Here is a 23,471-nt window from a genome sequence, read left to right as displayed (position 1 = left end):
AATTCCTATAATATATAGAAACTCCTAAGATAAATATAATTTGCAAATATTTACGGAACTAGAATTCTGAATAGTGTTGGTTTCCCAACACCTTTTGTTTTTCTTCTTAGTAGCAATTGCGAGATATTGAAATCAAACAGTAAAGAGTAATTTATTCAAAGGGAACTGACACTTATAAGGTGCACGAACCACATGTTTCAATATGTGACGCACAAATACAATAAAAGACAATGAGTCGTAAAACAGTTGGAAATTTGAAGATTTCCCTCCAACTTATCTCACAGCTTAGAATGATTTTGTTATCATGTTCCAGTTCTAGATCAAAGTTCTAAGCATGTGAGAAATGCTTGTATAACAATTAAACACTCTTCGGCACCTCAAGTAATGCCACATATATACATAAGTGCAGAAACATCTAACGTTTTTCTTTCTTCTTCTTTTTCCATTTCTCCTTTTTTGTCATATGAGGTGGCGCCAAAGATGGAAGGAGCCAACTAAAAAACCCGAGACGGGTTTTACCGTTTACTCTCTGAGATGAGTACTCCGCCAACATATCCCAAAGATCTCCGACTGTCCATCCGTACGACTGAATCAAACAAGTCATCTGTCCAAATCAAAAAAAAATATGTTCAGATATGCACAATGAAAAGCTTGATAAAACCATAAATGGAACTTGGAGCCATTATCTACCGAAACCATTTGTAAAGTAAGTTTAGACAGCCAAAGAGAATGATACCAGCTCTAAATTCTGCAGAGCTTCATGCCCAAATGTGTAGTACGAAATAAAAGGTCTTAAGGCCTGCAAATACAAATTAAGTTACCCCCATGATACAACAGCATGTAGATCAATAATTATCATACCAACAAATACATTGTACAAAAATACAATAAAAGTAGACATGGTGCAAAAATGAGAGGGAAAGCGAAGGAAGGTAACCTGAGAAGCAGCAAGCCACTGAAGCATAGCCTTAAGTTCAGGATCTCCTGCAAAAGCACCACATCCCCAATTCCCTGTTGCTATTCCAATATCATCTTTGACATGACAATGTTCATCATGATCAAAAAATCCGCACCACGCCTTATTTACCTCCCTGTGGTAACCAAGCAAATTCAAATCCTTGAGTAAGAGAGGACCGGATCCGGGAAAATAAAAAAGAAAGGATAAGAGAGACAGTAAAGAAGAAAATGTAGAAAATTTATCTTACCGGACAAGGTTTTCGACCAAAAATTGTTTTATTCCTAGTCTTGGTGATGCGTCAATTGCAATTATCCTGGTTTTGCGTCTTCCCATGAAATCTGTTATCTTGTTATCTGAATATTCACCCGAAAAAAGGAATGTGTTGCCGTATCTGCATAGCAAAGATGACGAAATGAGAGTGAGTAAGAAAAAAAGAAAAAATCTGCATTCTCCATGTGATTACAAAATCAAAGAAACAACAATTTGATGAATCAACTAACCCTGTGTAATTTGAAAATCTCTCCACGCCCACAATTTCAATAGCTTCGTTGGCATCCATACAAGGCAAGAAGAGTATGCCAATAATTAACTCTGGATAATTATGAAACGGATCTCTTCCTACAAAATGCACAGCAGTATATAAGTAAGAATCATAGTCTATATTGGTTGAAATTTTCGAGAATGTACTGAATTAGAATTACCACGAAATCAAGATAAAGTCTAGCAACAAATATAAATACCGAACATTTTCCTACTGTAAATGGATTTTCATTAGTACTTCACAGAGAAGAACAAATATTTTCCTACGTACTTGTGAGGCTGTGGGAAGCTTCTAGACTATAACCTGACTAATTCAACTAAGCCTTATTACTTTAAATGACTTCTCATATAACTAGTAACCTATTAAAGTATATCTACTATTAAAAAAAAAATCATATCGAATGGCTTACTTAGAATTAAGAAAGAACTTGACAAACCTGTACGCAGCCTCTACCCATAACACCACCACCAATAAACTTGTTGGCGAAGTCCACTTCAAGAGCTTCACGTGTCTGCTCCTCTATTAAGCCAGACAGAAAAACCTAGAAACACGCCAGCCAAGAATATGTATAATGAAATCACTAATTGTATAAAATCAAGAATATACATGTCTCCTAAATAGGTCAAGGACAAAGATTCCAGTATCCATAACTCAGATGGCGATTACTAGCAGTTGAAAGGTATGGATGGTCGAAACAGTACTTACCTCAAATTGACAGAGTGAAGTGGTAGATTTGCTCCAGAACTCAGCTTCAGGATATGATACACCAAGCGAACTACCTTCTACAGCCATAGGAATAACCTTTCGGTCAAATGAGACGCAGTTTATCGGCATGCATTCTGATATTCTTTCAAAGTAGTGTACCAGACACCTTATTTTATGTTCTATGTGCTGCTTGTAGCTGGAATGAAGGTTTCTGCAGAAAACAAAATTAAAAGCTCATTTTCTTGTTACAAGGATAATTCTTTAACTAGAAGGTGAAGGTGACATACCCAAACAAAAAATCAAAATTGATTCTTCGAAGTAGTTTGGCACGCCTATCAACGGTCGGAAACAAGCAAAAGAAAGAGCAGGCAAGAAGAGCACCAATCAATTCCTGAAGAACCCCAAAAAGTCACAAATGTATCATTAACAAAGTCTAGATCTATTCTAAGAGTGGTCAATAGCCTTCTTTCTCTACCTTTTTCACCAGTAACTACAGGTTATAATCGAAACCAAAAGCTAAAAAGGGACTGTACCTGGCTGAGAAACACCTTGCCTGATTCCTGCGGACTCAACATACGAAGTCCAGTTCTGATTTTAGGATAACCTTCTTTATCTCCACGATGAATTTCATCCGCATCTCTATAATGAGCTTCCATTAGAGATGGTAGCTTTAACAACAAAGTTGCTAACGCTGGTACAGTCTCTCCAAACCATTTCCTCGATTCAACAGGTGACATCAACTACAAAACAATAAAATCAACATATAATTGAAGTTACAAAAATTATAGAAATACATAAAAGGGTAAGAAATTCTCAATACCTCATTGAAGAAAAGAGTGTAACCTACTTCAGTACCATGAGAGAGCTCAGAAGAAGGGTAATCAAGATAATTTCTGAGATTTGAAATTGTATGAAACAAAGCATCACCAGAGTCAACTCCACTATGATCAGGACCCTCACTCAGAGATTTTAATGCTTCAATGATTTGATTCGGCCATGATATATCATAAGATGATGATGATGATACTATTGGTAAATATGGTAGAATCGAATTTAAACTGTCGAGGTTTTCCATTCTCTCTGTCTCACTGTCTCTAAAACTGTCTGTTATTTTCAGGGTAATATGAAGATAGAAGAACTACAAGAAAATTCAAGCATTATAAAGAAAAGTTGAAGATTAGAACGTGGACTCCTCTTTGTATTTTTTTAATATTTCTCTTCTTGGTTTCAATCCTCTACTTGTGATCCAAGCATGAGGAGTCAACTACTTGCCACCCAAGAATGATGATGCAACACTAAAATAAATGTAGAAGAGTATTTTAATGGCATTCTTGTTGGCACAGCAATTATACACCGATGATTGAGCAGGCTATGATAATGTTTGTCCATATGAAACTGCTGCATTTACTGTGAAAATGTCTCATATGGTGGACAAATACAATAGAAGACAAGCTAATAGGCATTTTCATATGTAAATCGTGTATGTTTAAATGACCAAATTTTGTGCTACCTTCTACAACGAGAGATATTTCTGTTTTACTTTTTTCTTTTTGGGTTGAGGATAGTGATGAATATCTCACTTGTCCTCAACTCTACCGGACACAGTCAATTACTAATTTCATGGGAAAAATTATTGGAACCCGCACCTTTTTTTTTAGTGTGTAATTTGACAATTTAATTGTTAGATATTGCTACTAAAATTCTCATCTTGTTACATGACTATATATGATGAAATTAAAATTTTACATGAACAGCTCCTCGGAGAGGGTGCACAAAATTTGACCCGAAAATCTGGTTCTTCGAATTACGAATTAAATATATAAGATCCGACAGGAAATGAATCAAAGAAAAATCACTGACAACACAATATTTGGTTTTTCTTCTTTGAGTTGCCTTAAAATTTTATACTCATAAACGAATCATATTCTCACTTCTCTTTGATAGGCAAAGAATTTGATGGTGAGAAGTTTCGAAGATCATTGGTACCATTATTCAAAAACATATCATTGTACTGCACTAACATCGGAATGTATTCTAACTTAAAGTATAACAAATTCATGCACGAGCTTTGTTAATCTTCTTCTCACTCTTTCGACTCCAAAGCCGAGTTCAGAATCACCAACCTAGAACACACAATAATTAATATGCACATGTAAATATATATCAACTCTCTATTTATTTTGTTGATAATGCTAACGAATATGAACATTTTTTTTTCGAAAAGAGAAAGTTTATGAGAAAATGCTAACATAAACATTAAAACTCAAAAAACCATTGATAATAAAGATGATAAATATAAAAAATCATCGTTGAAGACCATTGGAAACTAATGGAAAAAACTTACTTGTGAATGTATAGTATGCATTCCTACACTGTCGATGATAGAAAAATTAGCATTCACAATTTCAGCTCTTTCTTCTTCTTGGAGAACTCGAATAAGCTCATAAAACAAGGATTGATGATTGTGAATCCGACTTGCTATTAGTACCACTTTTAAAGCATAACCAGCAATTGTAATCTCGATTATAGGTGGTATCATATCAGCTTCAGGTGGTGGTTTAACATTATTATTAATGTTCATTGTTGAAGACCTTACCAATAAACTCTCTCTTTGTTGTTTCATCCTCTCAACTCTTGTCTGCAAATTTCCGATATAATTTGTAGCTTCGCAAAGTTGATCCGGTACTGACATTAGCTTCTGCCAAAGAGATTTATACTTTTCTTCAAAAACAAAAAAAAAAATGATTTGTACACATATACTATTACATCCAGTAGCTAGCTAGCTAGCAGGGTGTCCATGGAGTTACATGCAGTTCTATAATATGATGAAACAAAATGCTTATCAACCCAAAGCATACATGACGTCCTAACACAAGATGATGCGATTGATTGATCCTATTATGTTCTTGCGGAGTTTAAAGGAGACAGATTGAAAGAGTTAGAGAGTAGTACCTTTGAGGAGTTCTCCTGTGGGATGAGAAGAGAATTAAGTTGCGAGTAAAGTGATTTCATGTTATTTCTTCTGTTTCTCTCAACGATTTTTCTTTCAGTTTTTGTATTTGACGATGCACTCTCTTTCTGATTATGAGTAGGACTAGTACTCGTTTCCATATCTTTCTGACTCCTCATATCATACCAAATTATTTAAAATATTGCACACTAATAAAAACAAAAAAAGTTGGATTTACTGGTTAAATTATAGACTTGCCTGAACATTTTTTTGACATTGAATCATAGATATAGAAAGAATATATAAAAGATTATCTCGGGTGTGAAAGAATCAAATAATCATAGATAAAGTAGCTTTGGTTTTGATTGTTAGGGCCAACTAAAGTTGATTGCTGATGTGATGTGTAGAGATGTGGAGGATATGGATAACTTTGAAACGACTTGTCTTTCAAGTTTTAGACGACCCATGGACATGACTTAAAACAGAAATATAGGACCAAAATTAATGCTGGGTTTTCTTTCTCCTTTCCAACTATACATGTATCCCAGCTGTCGTGACTTTATATATGTCAGTATGCTCGCTCTGTTTGCTCGATCAATTTTAATTCATCTGCTGTACAACTAACCTTTTTTTTTACAGATAATGATTTGGTGCCGACGAGTTTCAAACTCAGACAACTAACCGTTATGCTATGCATGACTTTTCAGTACAAATGTTAGAGCATCGGCGTTGTTATTCATGTGCCTCAAATTCTGGTGATGAAGCACATTTACCAAGCGGACTACAGTCAAGTGAATTCTGGTGATGAAGCACATTTACCAAGCGGACTACAGTCAAGTGATCTTATGACTAAATATAATTTAGCATCTTTGATTCTTTTTTTTGGCCAACTCGTTTGCATCAAATTCTTTATCGATTAAAAAAAAAACAGACAGCCCCGAAGAGAGTCGAGAGACCCTCAACCATCAGTCAGTTGGGATCTAACCCTCTACCATTATTAGGTTAGACTGCTAAAGTATCCCATATGGCAGGTAAAAGAGTAACACTATATATAGTACATTTCCCTTTCACTTTTAATCATAAAAGTTAAATGGCAGAGAATTTGGGAGTGAAGATTTTTTGTGTCCTTCAATGGAATGAAAGAGGAATAAGGCTGTACAAATATGGGTCCATGACAGGTGCAAGGCTGAAATTCTCCCACTAAGCTGTAGCCTGTATCCTATATCCTATACATGTCATGATTAAAATATCCCATCATAAGAAACGCGAGTAAGCAAATCCACAGGGAACTTCAGAAATTACTTCATTCGTCATTCGGGATGGAAAAGAAAAGGAAAAAGCAGCTTCTACGTATATCTTCCTTTATAAGCTGAGAGCAAAGTAAAATATTTGAATGAGTATATCCACGCACCTTTAATCGTCGGAATGGGTAAACCACTCACTTCCTTTATAAACAGTACTGTGTTTTCTGTATTCCCAAGTATATATAATCTTCGAGTTCAGTTCGAGATTCGTTGAGGACTCACGTTTAGATATTAGGTGTAATTAAATGATGACTTATTAGAAGTAAGAAAAGATAAAGGCAGGACGACTAGAAAAAAAATGTCCGAGAAAATAGATCAAAAGAGTCGTAAAAATGAAGACGGTCAAGAATACGGCTTTAAAAGATGAAGACAGCTAAGGAGGCTGATTGGCAAGGAATTACCTTTACCTCTATTATATTGCTGTTTTTTAACTGCAACAGGATGCATGATTAACATAATCCGACTTTGGATTCAAAAATACTGTAGTGCGCCCTAGGCCGTACAACGAAATCCGGGGAGATAGAGCAGCCTTATGCCGCTCCTGAGCTCTTTTATACTTTTGGTACTGGCGTTGACACAAGAACTTCCCTTAGGTATTTAATAGGTTGACGACATCGAGCTACTAATTAAGAAACCCCGAATATGACTGTGACCCGTATGGAGGTACCACACACATTATGCTAAAACATAAATGAAACTCTGTATGGAAAATGTAGTTTGATGCTTGTCAGACAATTAAGAGTGTGGATTTATAACCACTGACCTTTAGCTTTTAATTATGTGGATGAGATTTCAGAATTATTTTCATTGTATTTGGAATAAGGCATCTGCATGAACACATGTTGTTCCCAAATGATAAAAGAAAAAAAAATTGCAGACAAAGCATGTGCCCTTGCAGCTAAATCATACCAATAGAAATTAAAAAACTCATACTATTCATATATCAAAATTTTTCTTAGTGTTTTTTATTCTAAATCAGTGATTTAAGAACATGTCAGCAGTATAGGTTATATAGAGAATAAATACAAAATTCAACAAGATAATATGCATGTCGGGAATAAATGCCATTTGGTAATACTAATGGCGTTTTAAGTTTTGGTATTGGTCTAAACATGACCCTCCTTGTTGTATTTCGTGAAACCTCTCTCTGACTAGTTGAGGATTAAATTAATGAAATATCAAAAAAAAAAAAAAGCATCAGCAACTAACATCGAGTGAATAGTCTTGGGTGTCTGCTCTGTAGGAGTTAGTTTATCAATGAACAAAGTAAATGGTAGTTTATGATATCTGCCTAACTGACATTCATTAGTAAAGGAGACTTAAGATAACATGAGTCCAATTTCAGAAAATGGCACACTTTCCGCAAATTAGTAAGAAAAGATGCTTGACAGGGCGTTATTTGTTGAGAGGGAGAGAAACTTGATGGGATATTATAAGCGATTACTGTGTGGTTTCTTTATGTGCTAAGTGGTTACTCAAACCATCAAATCGTTGTCGAGGTCAACAAGGTATCTTCTCCAGAACCAATGCTGCTTCCATACTTCCGAGACATCTTCTTCGACCCGGATTTGGTTTGTGTCGGGTATGAAATAGTAGGCAAGCATACATATAATCACACCAAAGAAAGCGAACAAGTATAACACATAGTGCCCGTATAGGCAGACCATGAAGCGGAATACCAAAGTCATGAAACTGGAAAAATTCCAGTGCACTCTTGAAGCCAAATTCTGACCGCATGACCGAACTTCCAACGGATATAACACCAACATATCATCATTAGAGAGAAATATCTAGCCTAAAGGACCCCATGACCATGCAAATCCTGAAACACAAATACATGTGGTGGCTACAATTAAGTAGTCATGATACACATCAGAACGGCTCACCGCACCTGCTAATTTGATCCATGTCAGAATCCCCAACATGACCTGAAATTGGAAATTTCTTTGCTGAGTGATACTCAGATACATAAAAAGAAGGTAATTATTCCAAAATTTTACTGTTGTATAATTAGGGTGCCATTAATTACCTGACCGACACATATTTGAACTCCTCCCCCTATGAGGAAAAACCTTCTCCAACCTCGACTTACTGAGATTATACCAATGATGGTTGCAGCAAAATTGACCCCTCCAATGATGGCAGTGTACGTGAAAGCTGTGCTGGTTCGAAATCCTATAACTCGAAAAAGGTAGGGAGCATAGCGAAGTATTATATTCATTCCTGTGCGCTGTTGGAACAAGGGGAGAGCTATGGCTATCAAACGGTAAGGCCTGTTCTGTGTTTGAGACATAATTTGCTTCTCAGATCCTTTTGCAACCTTTGAAGCTTCATTGGCGGCTAATAAATCATTGAACAGGATATGAATGCTGTCATTGGTGCCATGAAGGCGTTGGAGCAACTGTTTTGCGTCGTCAAACTGACCTAACTTAATCATGGAAATGGGAGTATCTGGGAGTAAGTAAGATCCGATAGAGATGATAGCAGCAGGAAGCGCAGCAATGTCTATGCTAAGTTTCCAGCCCCACCCATCTTTGATATTGCCGATGTAGCTGTAGATACAAAATACCGCACACCAATCAAGCGTGTGAAGTAATGGTTATCAAGACCGAGCGAAGACAATCGCGTACAACTTATTCAGAATGACGCATCGGGTGACCTCAGTCTAATCACAAGTAAAGTGTGAAGAGCGTGCGATGTTATAAAGTATGTGCTAGAAGAGTCAGTGTAAGCGTGCGTTAATAACGCACGCCAGATCCGAAAATAATGGCTTTATTAGCTATCATCCACTATGTAAATCCCTATATAAGGGACCGCGCGACCTCGTATTGAGAGCTTAGACAAGAAATTTAGGAGAGAGAAAGATTGTTTGTTCTCCAAGTTAGAGCTTTCTCATAAGTTTGTATCCAAATTGAAGATCTAATGAATGTTCTTATGAATTTTATGATGATCACTTGAGTTGTTCTTTAGATTTCATTAAGGGTGTGGTTGTAGGATTTCCAACAGCTATATTTTGGCGCTAGAAATCAGCTCGGAGTGATGTACCCTGTTGGTGGAGTTTCTTAAAAACAAGTTAGAAGATATTCATAATCTTGGAAAAGTTTGAAAGTTTAGATCTAAAAGATTCAGTGAACAATCTTTGTTGTTTCAGAAAAACAATCATCATTAATAAAATCTTTGGTCCTCAAAAGAGAATTTTTATCTTTGAAAAGCGAAAAAATTATTACAGAAAAAAAAGATGGTGAGACAAGCAATTGCGGCAGACCAAGCAGTAGCAACTAGAAGGAGCAGAAGAATCGCTGGAAGAAGGAGAAGCGAAGTTGTTGAATCATCAAGGATGGGAGAAAGAAATAATAGGGGAAATCAAGTACAAACACAGATCCAACGCGAACCAGATAGAGTAAGCATTCATACTTCACAAACAGATTCAACAAAAGAAGCCCACACACTTCAAACAGTGAATTCTGGAAGCTCTCCTCTTTGGGGAGGGAATTTGGTCCAGTTTTCTTTGGTGAACTTTGCATTGCTGGTTACTGTTGTAGGTTGGGAAATAATATTTATAGATCAAGAAGGTTGTTGGTTGTATTTTCCAAATGTTTCAGTTTTGTACTGTGAATTTAGAAAGGTTGCAATGTATTGGGATCAAATAGTACTGGATATGAATATGAATTGTAGTTTCACCAATATTCTTGTTATAAATTTGCACTTAAATTTGAATCCGAGCACATGCATGAGATGAACTGCAGTATATTTTCAGGTCACCGGAACCTGACATTTTCAGGTAGCCGGAACCTCAGGTCATCGGGACCTGACATTTTCCGGTAGCCGGAACCTGGCCTGGGTTACCTGAAAGGTCCCTGTAAACATTATAGACATATGGTGTTTCTTCATTGGTCAGAAAATAAGACACATGTCATCTCTCTATTAGTCACTTGAACAATTATATAAAGAGTTAGCAAAGGTTATAACACAATCTTTTCATTACAAAATAAATAGGAAGTGTAAAATGTCAATAGTTAGGATAAATATTGTAATGGAAATGAAGTGTTAGTTTATTTAATTTCCCTAATGGACTAAAAGAGTTAGATAAAATACTAACACATTATATAACTGCCTACGGGTAATCATTTTTTTAGTTAGGGAAATTAGTTTCTATTTTCTGGTAACACTTTTCTTTCATAATGAAATCCTTGATTTGGTGTAGTGAAAGCACCAGATCTAAACATTTCAAAAGCAAAACTAAAAGAATAAGAAGAGGTTTTGTCCTTTGAAGATCGATATAGACTCCTTTGATTTTCTGCTTATGCGTTTTTTTTTTGAAACTGGCTGCTGATGTTGCTTTAACATCTCCCTCTCTACTTTCTTTTGATATCTGTGAGTTGTCTGAAGAGATAAACTTATCGCTTAAACTTTTGTATTTCCCCTTGAAATTTGTAGATGCAGTAAGATTTGTTGCTCACAGTAAGCTTCTTCAATGAAATTCTTTCATACCAACAAGTAGCAGGTTGGATAAATCTTTTACTCTTTCGGAGTGATTTCTAGCGCCAAAATGTAGTTGCGAGAATTCCTTCAACCCCCACAACTACACTCAAGTATCAATTCCTAGATCTAAACATCATTTTTCATCTAAATATCAAATATAAATGCTAGAAATGTAAAGAGACACAAAAGTTTTACATGGTTCGATTAGTGTGATCTACATCCATGATTCTTCACTGTAATTATTTTTGTGTTATATAAAACTCCATTAATGAGTTTTGTGGAGCTCTAGATTTTGGTGATGGAGGATGAAGGAGATGAAGAAGACAACAATAATACACCGTGCCTTTTTCTCTCTTGGACTTTTTTCTTAAGTACCTAGGGTTGTGAAATAAAGATTACAATTGTATCCTTAGGTTACTTATTAATCTAATTTAGACACGGTAGTATACATGCAATCCTATATTGCTAAGTTACTTCCGTGATGTTATCGCATACCTCACTAGTGACGCAGTAGAGTTATTGATTCACCCTTGTTATGATTCTATCACATTACTAAATGCTTTTTGTGCGTTCCCATTGGTCAAGTGATATTTTTCCCCTACAGTGATCCAGCTAATAAAATTTTTGTTACTTGGTAAATGATATGAGGACGACGATAAAAGCAAAAAAAAACAAACAAACAATTCCATCATGTTATATAAGAACTCTTCTTTTGTTGCTCGCTTGTCTGCTATGTAAGAATTCTTCTTTTGTTTTTAATAAAAAAACAAGAACTAGAATCCTAATTAATCATAATCAGTTATTTTGGAGATCAAGTCATTAACTATTTGTGAGAAGAGAGTAATTTTCTTTCATTATGTATTTGATGAAAGGTTTATGCATGTATTAGAAGATTTATGTTCGCACCCAAATTAATTTTAGATCAGTCATATTTGGCTAAAAGTCAGCTTTCCTCGAACCATTTTAGTTTTCCCAATAATAAAAGTCATTTCAAAAGATAAAAAAAAAAAAAAAAGTAAAAAGATCTATGTTTTGCACGGTTATGAGAAATGATGTCATGATTATTTTTTTTATTTTTTTTTGGTAAATCTTCTCATATATTTGGTTATACAAGTAGCCATGATTTTTAATCAAAACATTAGTTATTTACCCGTTTGAACCGCATGCAAAGGTCACAAAATGCTTCCCGAATTAATATTTGTCGGTACTAAATACTTTTTACTTTTCCGGTGTTAACAGGTTACTCAGATCATTGTTACCATTATTCAACTTTCCCCGTCTCAAAATGCTTCCCGAATTGATTCAACTTTCCCGGTCACAAAATGCTTCCCGAATTGATTATTGATTAGCGACACGCAAACAGGAGTTGAGCGAGTACTCAAAGGCCACAAAAGAAGTCACAGGGTTGATAAACGCATGGGATGGAGGAAGAAAACCCAATCTTTTGTGGGTAAATCCTTTCGGGTGAATAGGGCATCTGCCCCCAGGGATGTCTGGCGAGTGGGGCCGACAACCCGGAAATTTTGTTTTTTAACTTGGTTATGGAAACTTAGTTATCAGTGAATTCACTCGTCAGTACTTGAGATATTTTCATTTACATCACTGAATTTTCTACTCACCTTTTCTAGGTATCTAGACATTTCCATTTAACTAATCAAGTTTAATTCAAATCAACAAAAATGGAGACAGGGTCAATGAAGAAGCCAAATGAACTTTGTGAAATTTTCACCCATTAATTTAGAATTAAATTACTATGTGGTTGGTTGTTTCGTTTCCTGAAGAGTTCTATGTTTAGAGTTTGATTCTATTAGAAAAGTTGGTTGCCTAGTCGTTGAATTTGTTAAACTATAAATAGGTTGTTGAGCCATGAGAACTTGCGCACGAAGATTATTATCAATGTAATCGATTATTGATTCTGTATTTGTCCTCTCCTCTCTCTAGTCTGATCCTACGATTCTTAGAAATCATTAGTCTATTCTCTATCCATCCATCCATCTTAACATATAATCTTCACTTGATTTAGACCACGCTATTGATGAAGTTTCATTAAGAACTAATGTAACTTGTAAATCTTGGGAATTATGGCCTATGAGTACTGTTTGTATTTCGTGGCACTGTGAGTCTGTGACAACCTAATATTCTAGGATCGACTGCCAAGTAAACAACGTTGTACCTCTAGTGGCACTTTATCCTCTTCTTTTCATTCGTTTTGATATGAGATTTGATCTTTTGCATTTGTGTTGTACTAGGAGGAAAAAGAAATGTTGTTGTGTTTCTACAAAGAGATCTTCTACAAACGACTATTCCTCTTGCTAATGCAAGATCGGTTGCACCAAGAATAATGGAGTACATGAAAAGAAGAACGAACTATTCAAGACCACATTAAATGCAAGACACCGACTATTCAGAGAAGAACGAAAAGAAAGTAAAGACTATGGAGTGCCCATATTTTACTACCTGCATGCTAGGCACATACCTAACTCACCCGCATCAAGTGGTGGTACCGCTCGATCAAATTGAGAGGTCGATGGGATACAATTAACAAATTATGGTTCCCATCTTCCTTCATTTTCAATTTCAACTACCGAACCCAGTCTTAGCAAGGTCATAAATTATATGTTACAGAAGTGCTGAAATTGTGTTTCACAACCCTGTTGACTTTGTCAACCCATGATAACGAGTCAAAATGAACAGAGAATATAGAATTACTTCTCCTAACCCATTACTTTTCTCTACCATCAATTTATTTTTTAAAGGTAAAATTCAAACAGTGAGCCGTCCCTTCTTCGTATGTATATCAAAATGATCTGGAAAATGGAAGTAGTTATTGTACCTCTGCATATATGGAGGTACTACTCACGGTATGCTAAACCTCAACTTTAGTGAGGCAAAGAGGAGAAGTTGGATGCTCTAAACTACTTGATGAAATTTCTTGAGCTATTTTTCCGGTCATATTCTCCGGCATATATCTATAGAAGAAACAATGGATACTGAGTATCTCTTTTCTGATTGTCCGTTCTTGAAAGTATTTCCTGTAATTTATCATTTCTAGCGAAGTCTTTTTCAAAACCCAGCCTCTTCTTCCTCTCCGGCGTCCAAGGATGGAGCAACTGAGTTGTTTCCTTCCCCTTGGGTCTGAGTGAGTTTTTGAGTGTGCTGATTGAACTTCAGCGATGTCCAAGGACGGATCTCTTTGTGGATATTTCCCCTTGGGTCCGTGATTTATTGGTCACTAGGGTTTTTTCCGTCTTGCTTCAAGTTCTCTTTTCTCAGTGTCAACGATGGTACCGGTAACAAAAAGCTTTTAGATAGAAAGTAAAACCTTTACTTGCTCTAGATTTGAAGGCAGGTCTCTGGAGATCAACGAAAAAGGAATAGGGTTCTCATGGACAGCCTCTCTCTCATTAGAGACCATTTATGTTCTTTTAGGCTTTCTCGGCCATCATTTTGCGACGGCTCATTGCAAGTATGATTTGGTCAAGTGTCCTGAATCACAAGCACGGTGGATGTTTCAGAGAGACGGTAATGCCAAAGGTGAGTTTATTCGGGGAACTATATACCTTTATTCTAACAACAATGGCTTCAAGAAATCATTCATCTTTCCAGCTGGTAAGGAACGATGGGGCTGGGGAAGCTTAGCTATTGTTTTAGACTCGATAGTGAATCAAGGTTTGAAAAAAGAGGTGGCTAAACAATCACCGATATTTCATGAGAAATCTTTTCCACAGCTGGTGTCTAAATCAAAAAAGTCAATTCACACATCATACGTGAACGCTTTATCTCAAACTGGGGAAAAGAAACCGTTCAAGAAGTTTTCAAAAAATCCAAAGTCCTTCATCACTACTTGGAACAAGGGGTTTGAACGTCAAGAGATCATGGAGTTTGGTTTTGTCATCACTACCTCTCCAAGGAATCCAGGATGGAGGAAGGTAGCTCAATCAATTCAGGTAGAATTGGGGTGGTCAAGGAATATTAGTCTCAGACAGATTGATTCTAAGCATGCAATATTTATTGCAGAAAATGATTGTCAAGTAGCTCAATTAATGCAATTTAATGGCTTCCAATTAAACCATTCTCAAGTTTCCTTCCAAAGATGGTCCCCTTCTTTTCACTTATCATCATTTAATTTAGATCAAACCAACACTTGGTTAAGAATTAAGGGTCTTCCATTACATCTTTGGTGCATAGAGACTTTTATTCAGATTGGTCGGAAATGTGGTGATCTAGTTGCAATATCTAGGGAAACTACAGATTTCATGAAGATCAGTGAAGCTACAATCTCTGTTCATGGCAAAATCACTAATATCCCAGCTGCCATAGTTATGGAGATCAATAATGTTAATGTCCAAATAATAGTAGAGATTATCCCCACCGGTAATCTTGATAAGATCGATTGCTTTGTCTTGGGATTAAGTGACCATTCTAAAGTCTCTTATCAAACATTTCCTAGATGGGAGAAGAGGAAAATCAAAGAGACAATGATTCCAGAGCTATATTTGAGGGACGGGAGGAATACATCGGAGGGGAGAGGAGGATCAACCGCAGAAGAGCACAATAATCTTTCTAGTCAAGGACAGTTTCCCGAGGAGAACAGCCTTTGATTCATCAGTTAGAAACAACGGTTATTTCAAGCGATGGAGACAAAGGAGTAGCTCACATTAATTGCAAAGCTGCAAGCATTGATGAGGAGAAAGAGTTAGTTGGGGAGGGAGTGGTCGAATCAGAAGCTAACAATTGTGTGGTGCAGGCAGGATTCTCTAGCTGATGGGAACAGTACTTTAAACTTAACAGTGTCGGATATGGTCGAATCAGAAGCTAACTATGCTTCACCCTTAATTCTTCAAGGTGAACAAAACCTCCACAAGGAAGCTAGCATGCCAGCTAACACTGTTGATCAGGTTATTAATCCGGTAGGACCGCTCGTCCAATGGAAAATGCGGAAATCTAAATCTATTAATGGGCTTGACAGGGCTTACAAAAGAAGCAGGAAAGAGTGGCACGCGTCAGAAAACCCGAAGATGTTGAGAAGAACACCAATTTTGGGCATGCCTAAAACTTTCAAGGCATACAAAGGACTAGTCCTAACTTGGGTGACCTTATAAGGGGTATCCTATGTGGTGGTTCAATTACCTATATGCCCTTAAATCCATTAAATTACTACTAATCTATCCCTAACCCTAATACAAAACCTATAATCAACTACACCTAAAATCAGTTTCATTCACCTTCTTCTTCTTCCTCTCCACAGCCGAACTCCACCCTTCCCTTTCTTTTTTTTTCATCGCGGAAATTTAATTGTGGATTTGTGAAACTATATAATGGATCGTCGTAAGGCAGTATCTCGTTCAAATCGATCGATTGAACAACCTATTCATGAAGAAGAAGATTTAGAGAGTGAAGAACAAACTCAAAATCAACCACAAAATCAATCGGAAGAAGAGATTGAAAAAGAACCAACGCCGGAAATGAAAATAAGAAGGTTAGTTCTACCAACCCATCTCATATTTGATGTTTTTGATTGTTTTGGTCGATTTAATTCGTCAAAATCATGTGTTCTTCGGCGGTTACAGGGTATGGTTCGGCGTAAAACAAATGTTTGATGTGCGCCGAGCTGTTCTTGAAACTGAACTCTGAAAGTGCATATGAACGGCTCGGCGTATATCTGAAATCTGTTTTAAGCCGAACTTAGTAAAACAGAGACTTATATTTAGGATCGGCTTATTCGATGGTGTTAGTTTTGTGCCGAATATGTTTTGTGAATTTCAGAAATTTTGCATGTGCGTAGGATCGGCTTGTATGGTAGTATTAGTTTTGTGCCGAATAAATGTTGTTTGAAATTCAGAAATTTTGCATGTGCTTAGGATCGGTATGTATGGTAGTATTAGTTTTGTGCCGAATAAATGTTGTTTGAAATTCAGAAATTTTGCATGTGCTTAGGATCGGCTTGTATGGTAGTATTAGTTTTGTTCCGAATAAATGTTGTTTGAAATTCAGAAATTTTGCATGTGCTTAGGATCGGCTTGTATGGTAGTATTAGTTTTGTGCCGAATAAATGTTGTTTGAATTTCAGAATTTTTGCATGTGCTTAGGATCGGCTTGTATGGTAGTATTAGTTTTGTGCCGAATAAATGTGTCAATTCATAAGTCTAGATTCGGCTTATTCGATAGTATTAGGGCTGCGCCGAATATCATTGTTAAAATTTCATAAATTTTACAAGTGTGTAGGATCGGCTTATTTATATGATATCATGTTGCGCCGAATACATGTTTGAGTTCATAATCATAGGTTCGGCTTATTCGACAATATCGGTTGTGAGCCGAATACAGGGTTCGGCTTACTCAACAATATAGGTTTTGAGCCTAATATTTAGGATCGGCGTATAATTATTTTGTGGTATGAGCCGATCCACTCTCTGTGTAAGCTAATAAAAATTTCAAGACATGATTCATACTTGCGCCGAATTATTCTAATAACTTTCATACTTGTGTCAGGACCAATGCCGCGGGTAGGGAGATGTTGAAAAAAATGAAGGACAAAATTGATTCCAAAACACCAATGACCGTGGAAGAACAAAACTACCTCTACAAAAAGTGGGATGCAATCATCAACAAAGGAGAAGGACCCGAGGAACCCGGACAAAAGCCTACCACTAAGAAGAGGGGTCGTGGTTAAATGTCCTTTTATGTTTCCAACTTCCTTTTAATGTTTTTCTTAAGTTTTAAGTACACTTTTAAGGTGTTGCAAACACCTTTGCTTTTAGGTGCTCAACTTTGTTTTTAAATGTGCTGGGTTTGGTTATGGACACCTTCAATTTCATGTTTTAATGAATAGCTTAACGGTTATGCGCCGAATTTATAGAATTCGGCTTATCCTCTAATGTTAGTTACGCGCCGAATCATTTGTCCTTCAGGTTCTGCTTTTTCTATAATTTGAGTTATAAGCCGAGCCTTAGTTACGCGCCGGAAGATTAACTTCAATTGTTCTAACCCCCAAACATAACTCTCTTTCTTCTCGTTTTTCATGAAACAAAAAGCCACGGTGAACGGTGCCTTTGTCGAAGTATGCCCCACAATGTTCATCAACGGCATCTCATATTTATTAGTCTTGTACGTGCAATCCAATATAATAACTTGTGGGAAGTATAGAGCCAATTGGGCGCATTCCGGGTGGGCAAGGAAAAGGTGTGTGACTTGACCGAAGTCATCCAACTTCTTTTGGCAAGCGTAGTTATTCTTCACCCCTAACCACATTACTTGTTGCATCACCATCCTACCTTGCAAATTGAGTATTCTAATCTTTTGTCTTGCATTGTAGATAGTTTGCATAGTCGACTTGTTATTGTTGTTGTCCGCCTTCAATTTTCTAAGAATCCTAGAAGGTGGCAAACGTGCTCGTGTCATTTTATCCACTTCTAGCATCTCGTCGGGTTTGAGTCGCGCTACTTTCGCATGTCCATGAAGGTCTTTGGGACGTGGGTGGTTATGACGACAATCCATATCTTTATTCATTATCCAATATTGATCTTCTTTGTTCATGGACTTATTCTTGAGGTTGAAAACGATCTTCAAAGGGCAATTTCTTTTCTTCGTCTTCGTCCTATTCTTTCTCCCGGTCTTCCCAACGTATACAGTACCCTTTTTAACCTTGCTAGCGCCGGTTCCACTACGCTCACAAATCATTTCAAACCGATCCCATCGGCTTTGTTGTGCTTTAACTAGTACACAATTTATCTTCATCGCGTGTTCCTCAAGCCAATCCAGAACTTCTGGTTTAGTATTCCATATCTACGTTCATTCCAAAACAAGTAATTGGTAAGCAAAACTTTGGAATATTCCTATAACATTAAGGTAAGCAAAAGGTTCTTACATACCAAATCATTTTGGAAGTGATCCTTGGTATCCTCGTGAATTATGTCTACTGGATCAGGTTGATTTTCCATGGGTCCAAGCACGATCTACAAAGAATATCACAAGGTTAAAAACCAGAAAGGGAATATAATAACAAGGTTCGGCGCATTCGATAATCACATTATGTGCCGAACCTTGGACATAAGAGGTTTCGGCTTGTACGATATTCTCAATATGTGCCGAACCTCGAACAATATTTTAACCCAAAAATTTACAAATTTATGTCCGGCTCAGAAGATAATCATATTATGTTCCGAACCTTGGACATAAGAGGTTTCGGCTTATACGATATCCTCAATATGTGCCGAACCTCGAACAATATTTTAACCCCAAAATTTACAAATTTATGTTCGGCTCATACTATAATCAAATTATGTGCCGAACCTTAAACATAAGAGGTTTCGGCTGATACGATATTCTCCATATGTGCCGAACCAGTAACAATATTTCAACCCAGAAATTAAAAAATTATGTTCGGCACATACGATTTTGGATATGTAAGCGAATTAGTAATGATTCTATTCCGGGCTATTCAGGATGTTGTTCGGCTTACTATGAAACTTTCATATAAGCCGAACTAGTGTCTAGAAAAAGGGTTGGAATTGGAATTTATAGGTTCGGCGCATGCAGTAAACAGATTCAGTAAGCCGAACCGTTCATCAATGGTAGATTCGGCTCATAGATGTGAGCCGAACCTCAACCTGTTTCGCCGAACCATGATTCAAAAAACCTAACTTTTGATAATTGAGAGCTATAGAAGTGAGATTAAGTATAAGATATAAGTGTACCTGTGTATTAGAAGAATTGGGTTCCTCATCAATGTATTCATCATCAGGATTCGGCTCATAAAAATCATCATCTTGAGTTTGTGTTTGAGTTTGAGCTTGAGTTTGAGTGGGTGTAAAATCATTCTCATAATCTAAGAAATCAGCCATTTCTGGATCATTGTTGTAGTTGATGTGTATTTTCCTAGGTTTTTTAGATGAATGATGACCCTCCTCATCCTCCATTGAATCAAGAATTAGAATTTTCTCACTTTCTCCTTCTCTTTCTCTCCTTCTTAACCAAACCAAAACTTTGATTTTTTTTTCCTCAAATTTTTCATTTAAACAACTCTTATAATTCTGAAAATTATCTTAATCACTAAACAAAATATTTAATCACTAATCAAGATTATTAACACTAATACGTAAAGGGCAGATTTGCCATTAAAAAAAAATTGGGTTAAGGGGTTATCTGATTTTGCTATTCAACAACCTTTTTTTGTCTTCATTCAGTATGCCTTGAAAGATTTTGGTATGCCCAATATTATGATTCTTGAGAAAGGCCCTCATGACTTTGCTCAAATGAACTTGTTTAGAGAAACAATAATTCTATCTAGCCCACTAATAAAACCCACTAGTCAAACCCACTGCTGATGCGGCGGTAATTTGACTTGACTTTCTAGTTTTACTAATTTCACTTTTTCCGGCGAACTGTTTTTTCTTATCTCCTTTTCTGGTCGGCGGTGAATCACTTTCACCTTCCTCTTTCTTCCCCGATCGGCTTGAGTTTGTTGGCAATCTCTGGTAATATTTTCTCACGATTATAGAAGAGGAAAAGAAATTTCACACAAAGTAATTTATATTATCAAATCTGGTTTATTTTATTAGGGGTTAAACATTTTATACAGATGATGTCTTACAATAGTGGTTGTTCGAAGTTTACAAATAAAAATTGTACAATGTACAAGCAATACAGGCAAGTTCTAATGATCAAAAAAACCAAAAGAACATCAAGTACAAAACCAACTCCATTCAAAAAGCTTTACAGACAAGAGATGAAATCAAAATCCAAACACCTAAGGTGGCTGCCACTCCAAAAGAATGTCCCATGTGAATATCCAGTCGCTGAAGGGGTATTGCACTTGTAGGATGATGGACTTTAAGCCACGATAAGATTAAAACTTTAACTTTACAAGCCAACTGGTGTGCAGTTTGACGGTGCAGAGGCTGACAGCGTAGCAATGCTAGCAGTGTAAGGGAATACAAGAGATGTTGATGGTGAAGAGAAGAAACCATTCGCTGCGCCGGTTGTTTATCTGTTGTTGCTCATGGAACCTGAGAGGTGACCAGTAGCAGCTGCAATGGTTGTGTGAGCTATTGATGTGTCTTAAGACAGTAAAGGATGATCGTGGTTTCCTTCATAAGCTGTAATATAGTCTTGTCTCCCGAACATCTCTGCACCTGCTTCCGCACTGGGCATCATACAGCCATTGCGCACCTGTAGTAAGCACGTGGACGAGGAATACCCTTGTACATACTACTAACAGAGACAAGATCATGAATGAGTGAAATTTAAAGATGAAAAGTTTTATTCACACCCCAACCACTATACCTGTAAACCAAAATAAGGCTCAGTGGATGATTAACACTCTTAGCAGCCATCATTTGATCACAAATGCTAAAATACTAATAAATAGGTTTCTTATTGTTTCTGAACAAAAAAACGTAATTTTCCTATACGAGGAAATCACACATATAAGACATGGCCATATGCGTATAAGACCATCTCGTTATACATAGCAGTATAGTACACATTTCATATTCTTTTATGCAAAATACTAATTCAGCGCAATTCAAAGAATAATTATCAATAGCTAGCTCACATACACACAATCTCATATAAATCAGAAAATGAGAGAACTTTATCGAAAAATTAATACGATAAATTCTTCACCTGCTGACGGTGGTGAACATTTCCCTAGTACTCAAATCAGTTCATGCAACCATCCCAACAAGCATAAGATGAAAAAAAAACATTTTAAATTCAAAACGCTGGGTTGTAACAATATTTGATGCCCAGCAACAAGTATGGATTCAAAATGAAATGTGAAACCACCACTGAAGTCAAGTAAAAATTAAGAATCAGACAATCCTTACCTCATATGTGTTTCTCAAATCTAACTCTATTTAGACATGTTTTATGTTTCCTCCAGGTCCAGGATTGATATTAGCAGTAAGGATTGAATACTTGGATCGATAAAGACTTTTGAGAAACAACGCAATTCCTATTCAGTAAGCGAAGTAAGTAATTTCGAAATTTTGAACAAACACAAACAATGGTAAACAAAACCATAATCAAGTTTAACCAAGCTAAAGTTTCCCACCAATGAGAAATTAAGCTTATCACTACCACCGTATACAGATTGTAACACATTCTCACAAACCCATATAATAATTTCAAATGAACCGATGGGAACTTCAACCAGGGTGTAGAGAAAGATAAAATTACCTGAATTGATGAGCAGCTTTATAATACCTAGCTTCACCGGGTTAAATTTGACTTTTATAAGCTAAAAACTTGAACTCCTATGCAGCACTAATCTGATTCATGGATCAAATTGTTGAAAATTTCTATGATAAATTGAAGATTTTTTGTTTTGATCTACTTTTTGAGCATGAAATTGACGAAACGAATGAGGAATACCATTCAGAAAAAAAAAATAATAAAGAAGAGAAATACCCGAATTGAAAAAGGAGATTAGGGTTTATCATTTATGAACCTGAAAGAGACCAAGTCTTTGGTTTTGATTTCTTCCATCTGTTCCGCCCTCTCCTGGATATTGCTTTGATGAACTGGCTTCCTCCTTCTCAACGCTCTTTTCCCTGTTATAGGGAGTTCGAGTAACCTGCTTGAGAAAGAAGAAAACTAGAAAGTCAAGTCAAAGCACTGCCACACAAGCAGTGGGTTTGACCGGTGAATTTTGACCGGTGGGCCTGACAGAATTACTGCTAGAGAAATCAATTTGGCAGATAGTGGACCTTCCTTGCAAGAGTTGGATCCGGCGTTATACTCTAATAAAAGTCGAGGAGGAGGAGTTATCTTCACCGAGATGGAACTGTCTACACCGATTCACACTACAACGGCGGTGAGCTCTGAAACTCAAATAATCTCTTCCAGCCCAATCTCTGATCATCAATCTAAAGAGCAAGATGATCCAATTGAAAGCTTTACTGTAGAGAAACAAAAAGAAATGATTTTATTAGACCAGGATAATCAACAAAGGCAGATCTTGCCTCAAGCTCTCCAATCTCTAGGAGCAGCTTCTCAAGGTAGGGAAAGAAGAATTAGATAAATTCGAATTCAATTGCTTCTACTAGTTCATCAATAGAAGACTTTAATGAAGATGAGCCGGTATTGGGATCTGAAGAGACAAGGAAAGAAGAATTAGATAAATCCAAAGCAAGAAAGAAGAGCAAAACAGAAAGAGAAGAAGCGAGAATTGCAAGTTCACTTACTCCAGTGAATAATTCTCTAGGAAGGAGAAGGGCAGGTCAGAGAGGGGATTCTGTTGTAGGTGGATTATAAAATAGTTTCATGGAACATCAGGGATTTTAATTGTAAAGGAATAGCAGAAGTTTTAAGAAGGATGATGGCAGTAGAAAAAGTTTCTTTTCTTTTGATACAGGAAACTCAAGCTAAAAAGATTGCAGATTACCAAAAGGTCCATACTCAATCACTCTTTTACTTAGAAATGGAGTTAATGGTTTTGTTTGGATATTTATGGTCCGGCTGGTAATGAGGACAAAGATTTGTTATGGAATGAATTGTGGGATATTAGGGGATTGTGGCAACGTCCGT

At 36.6% G+C, this 23,471-nt stretch overlaps 2 protein-coding genes, 1 long non-coding RNA gene and 1 pseudogene across 3 annotated transcripts; all 4 read right to left on the bottom strand.

Moving 5' to 3' along the window:
* Nucleotides 1–261: 261 nt before the first annotated feature.
* LOC113329481 lies at nucleotides 262–3,279 on the bottom strand (annotated as a pseudogene).
* A 711-nt stretch (nucleotides 3,280–3,990) lies between these two features.
* On the bottom strand, nucleotides 3,991–5,374 carry LOC113329500 (transcription factor bHLH162-like). Its single transcript, XM_026576373.1, has 3 exons — nucleotides 5,157–5,374; nucleotides 4,549–4,902; nucleotides 3,991–4,327 (listed from the first exon to the last, which is right to left on the bottom strand). The coding sequence occupies exons 1-3, from the start codon at nucleotides 5,331–5,333 to the stop codon at nucleotides 4,244–4,246; spliced, it is 615 nt and encodes a 204-aa protein (XP_026432158.1). The 5' UTR covers nucleotides 5,334–5,374; the 3' UTR covers nucleotides 3,991–4,243.
* Nucleotides 5,375–8,248: 2,874 nt separating this feature from the next.
* LOC113329699 (sugar transport protein MST6-like) lies at nucleotides 8,249–10,273 on the bottom strand. The gene is made up of 3 exons (XM_026576541.1): nucleotides 10,227–10,273; nucleotides 8,488–9,010; nucleotides 8,249–8,386 (listed from the first exon to the last, which is right to left on the bottom strand). Exons 1-3 carry the CDS (start codon nucleotides 10,271–10,273, stop codon nucleotides 8,249–8,251), a joined length of 708 nt encoding a protein of 235 aa, XP_026432326.1.
* A 10,232-nt stretch (nucleotides 10,274–20,505) lies between these two features.
* LOC113329497 lies at nucleotides 20,506–22,514 on the bottom strand. The gene is made up of 3 exons (XR_003349914.1): nucleotides 22,393–22,514; nucleotides 22,122–22,213; nucleotides 20,506–21,149 (listed from the first exon to the last, which is right to left on the bottom strand). It is a non-coding gene; the product is annotated as an uncharacterized LOC113329497 (long non-coding RNA).
* Nucleotides 22,515–23,471: the final 957 nt, after the last annotated feature.

The sequence above is a fragment of the Papaver somniferum genome, unplaced genomic scaffold, assembly GCF_003573695.1.
Source record: "Papaver somniferum cultivar HN1 unplaced genomic scaffold, ASM357369v1 unplaced-scaffold_117, whole genome shotgun sequence".
Lineage (NCBI taxonomy): Eukaryota > Viridiplantae > Streptophyta > Magnoliopsida > Ranunculales > Papaveraceae > Papaver > Papaver somniferum.
Note: the sequence above shows the minus strand (reverse complement) of the source record. Positions and strands in the feature narration are given on the sequence as shown.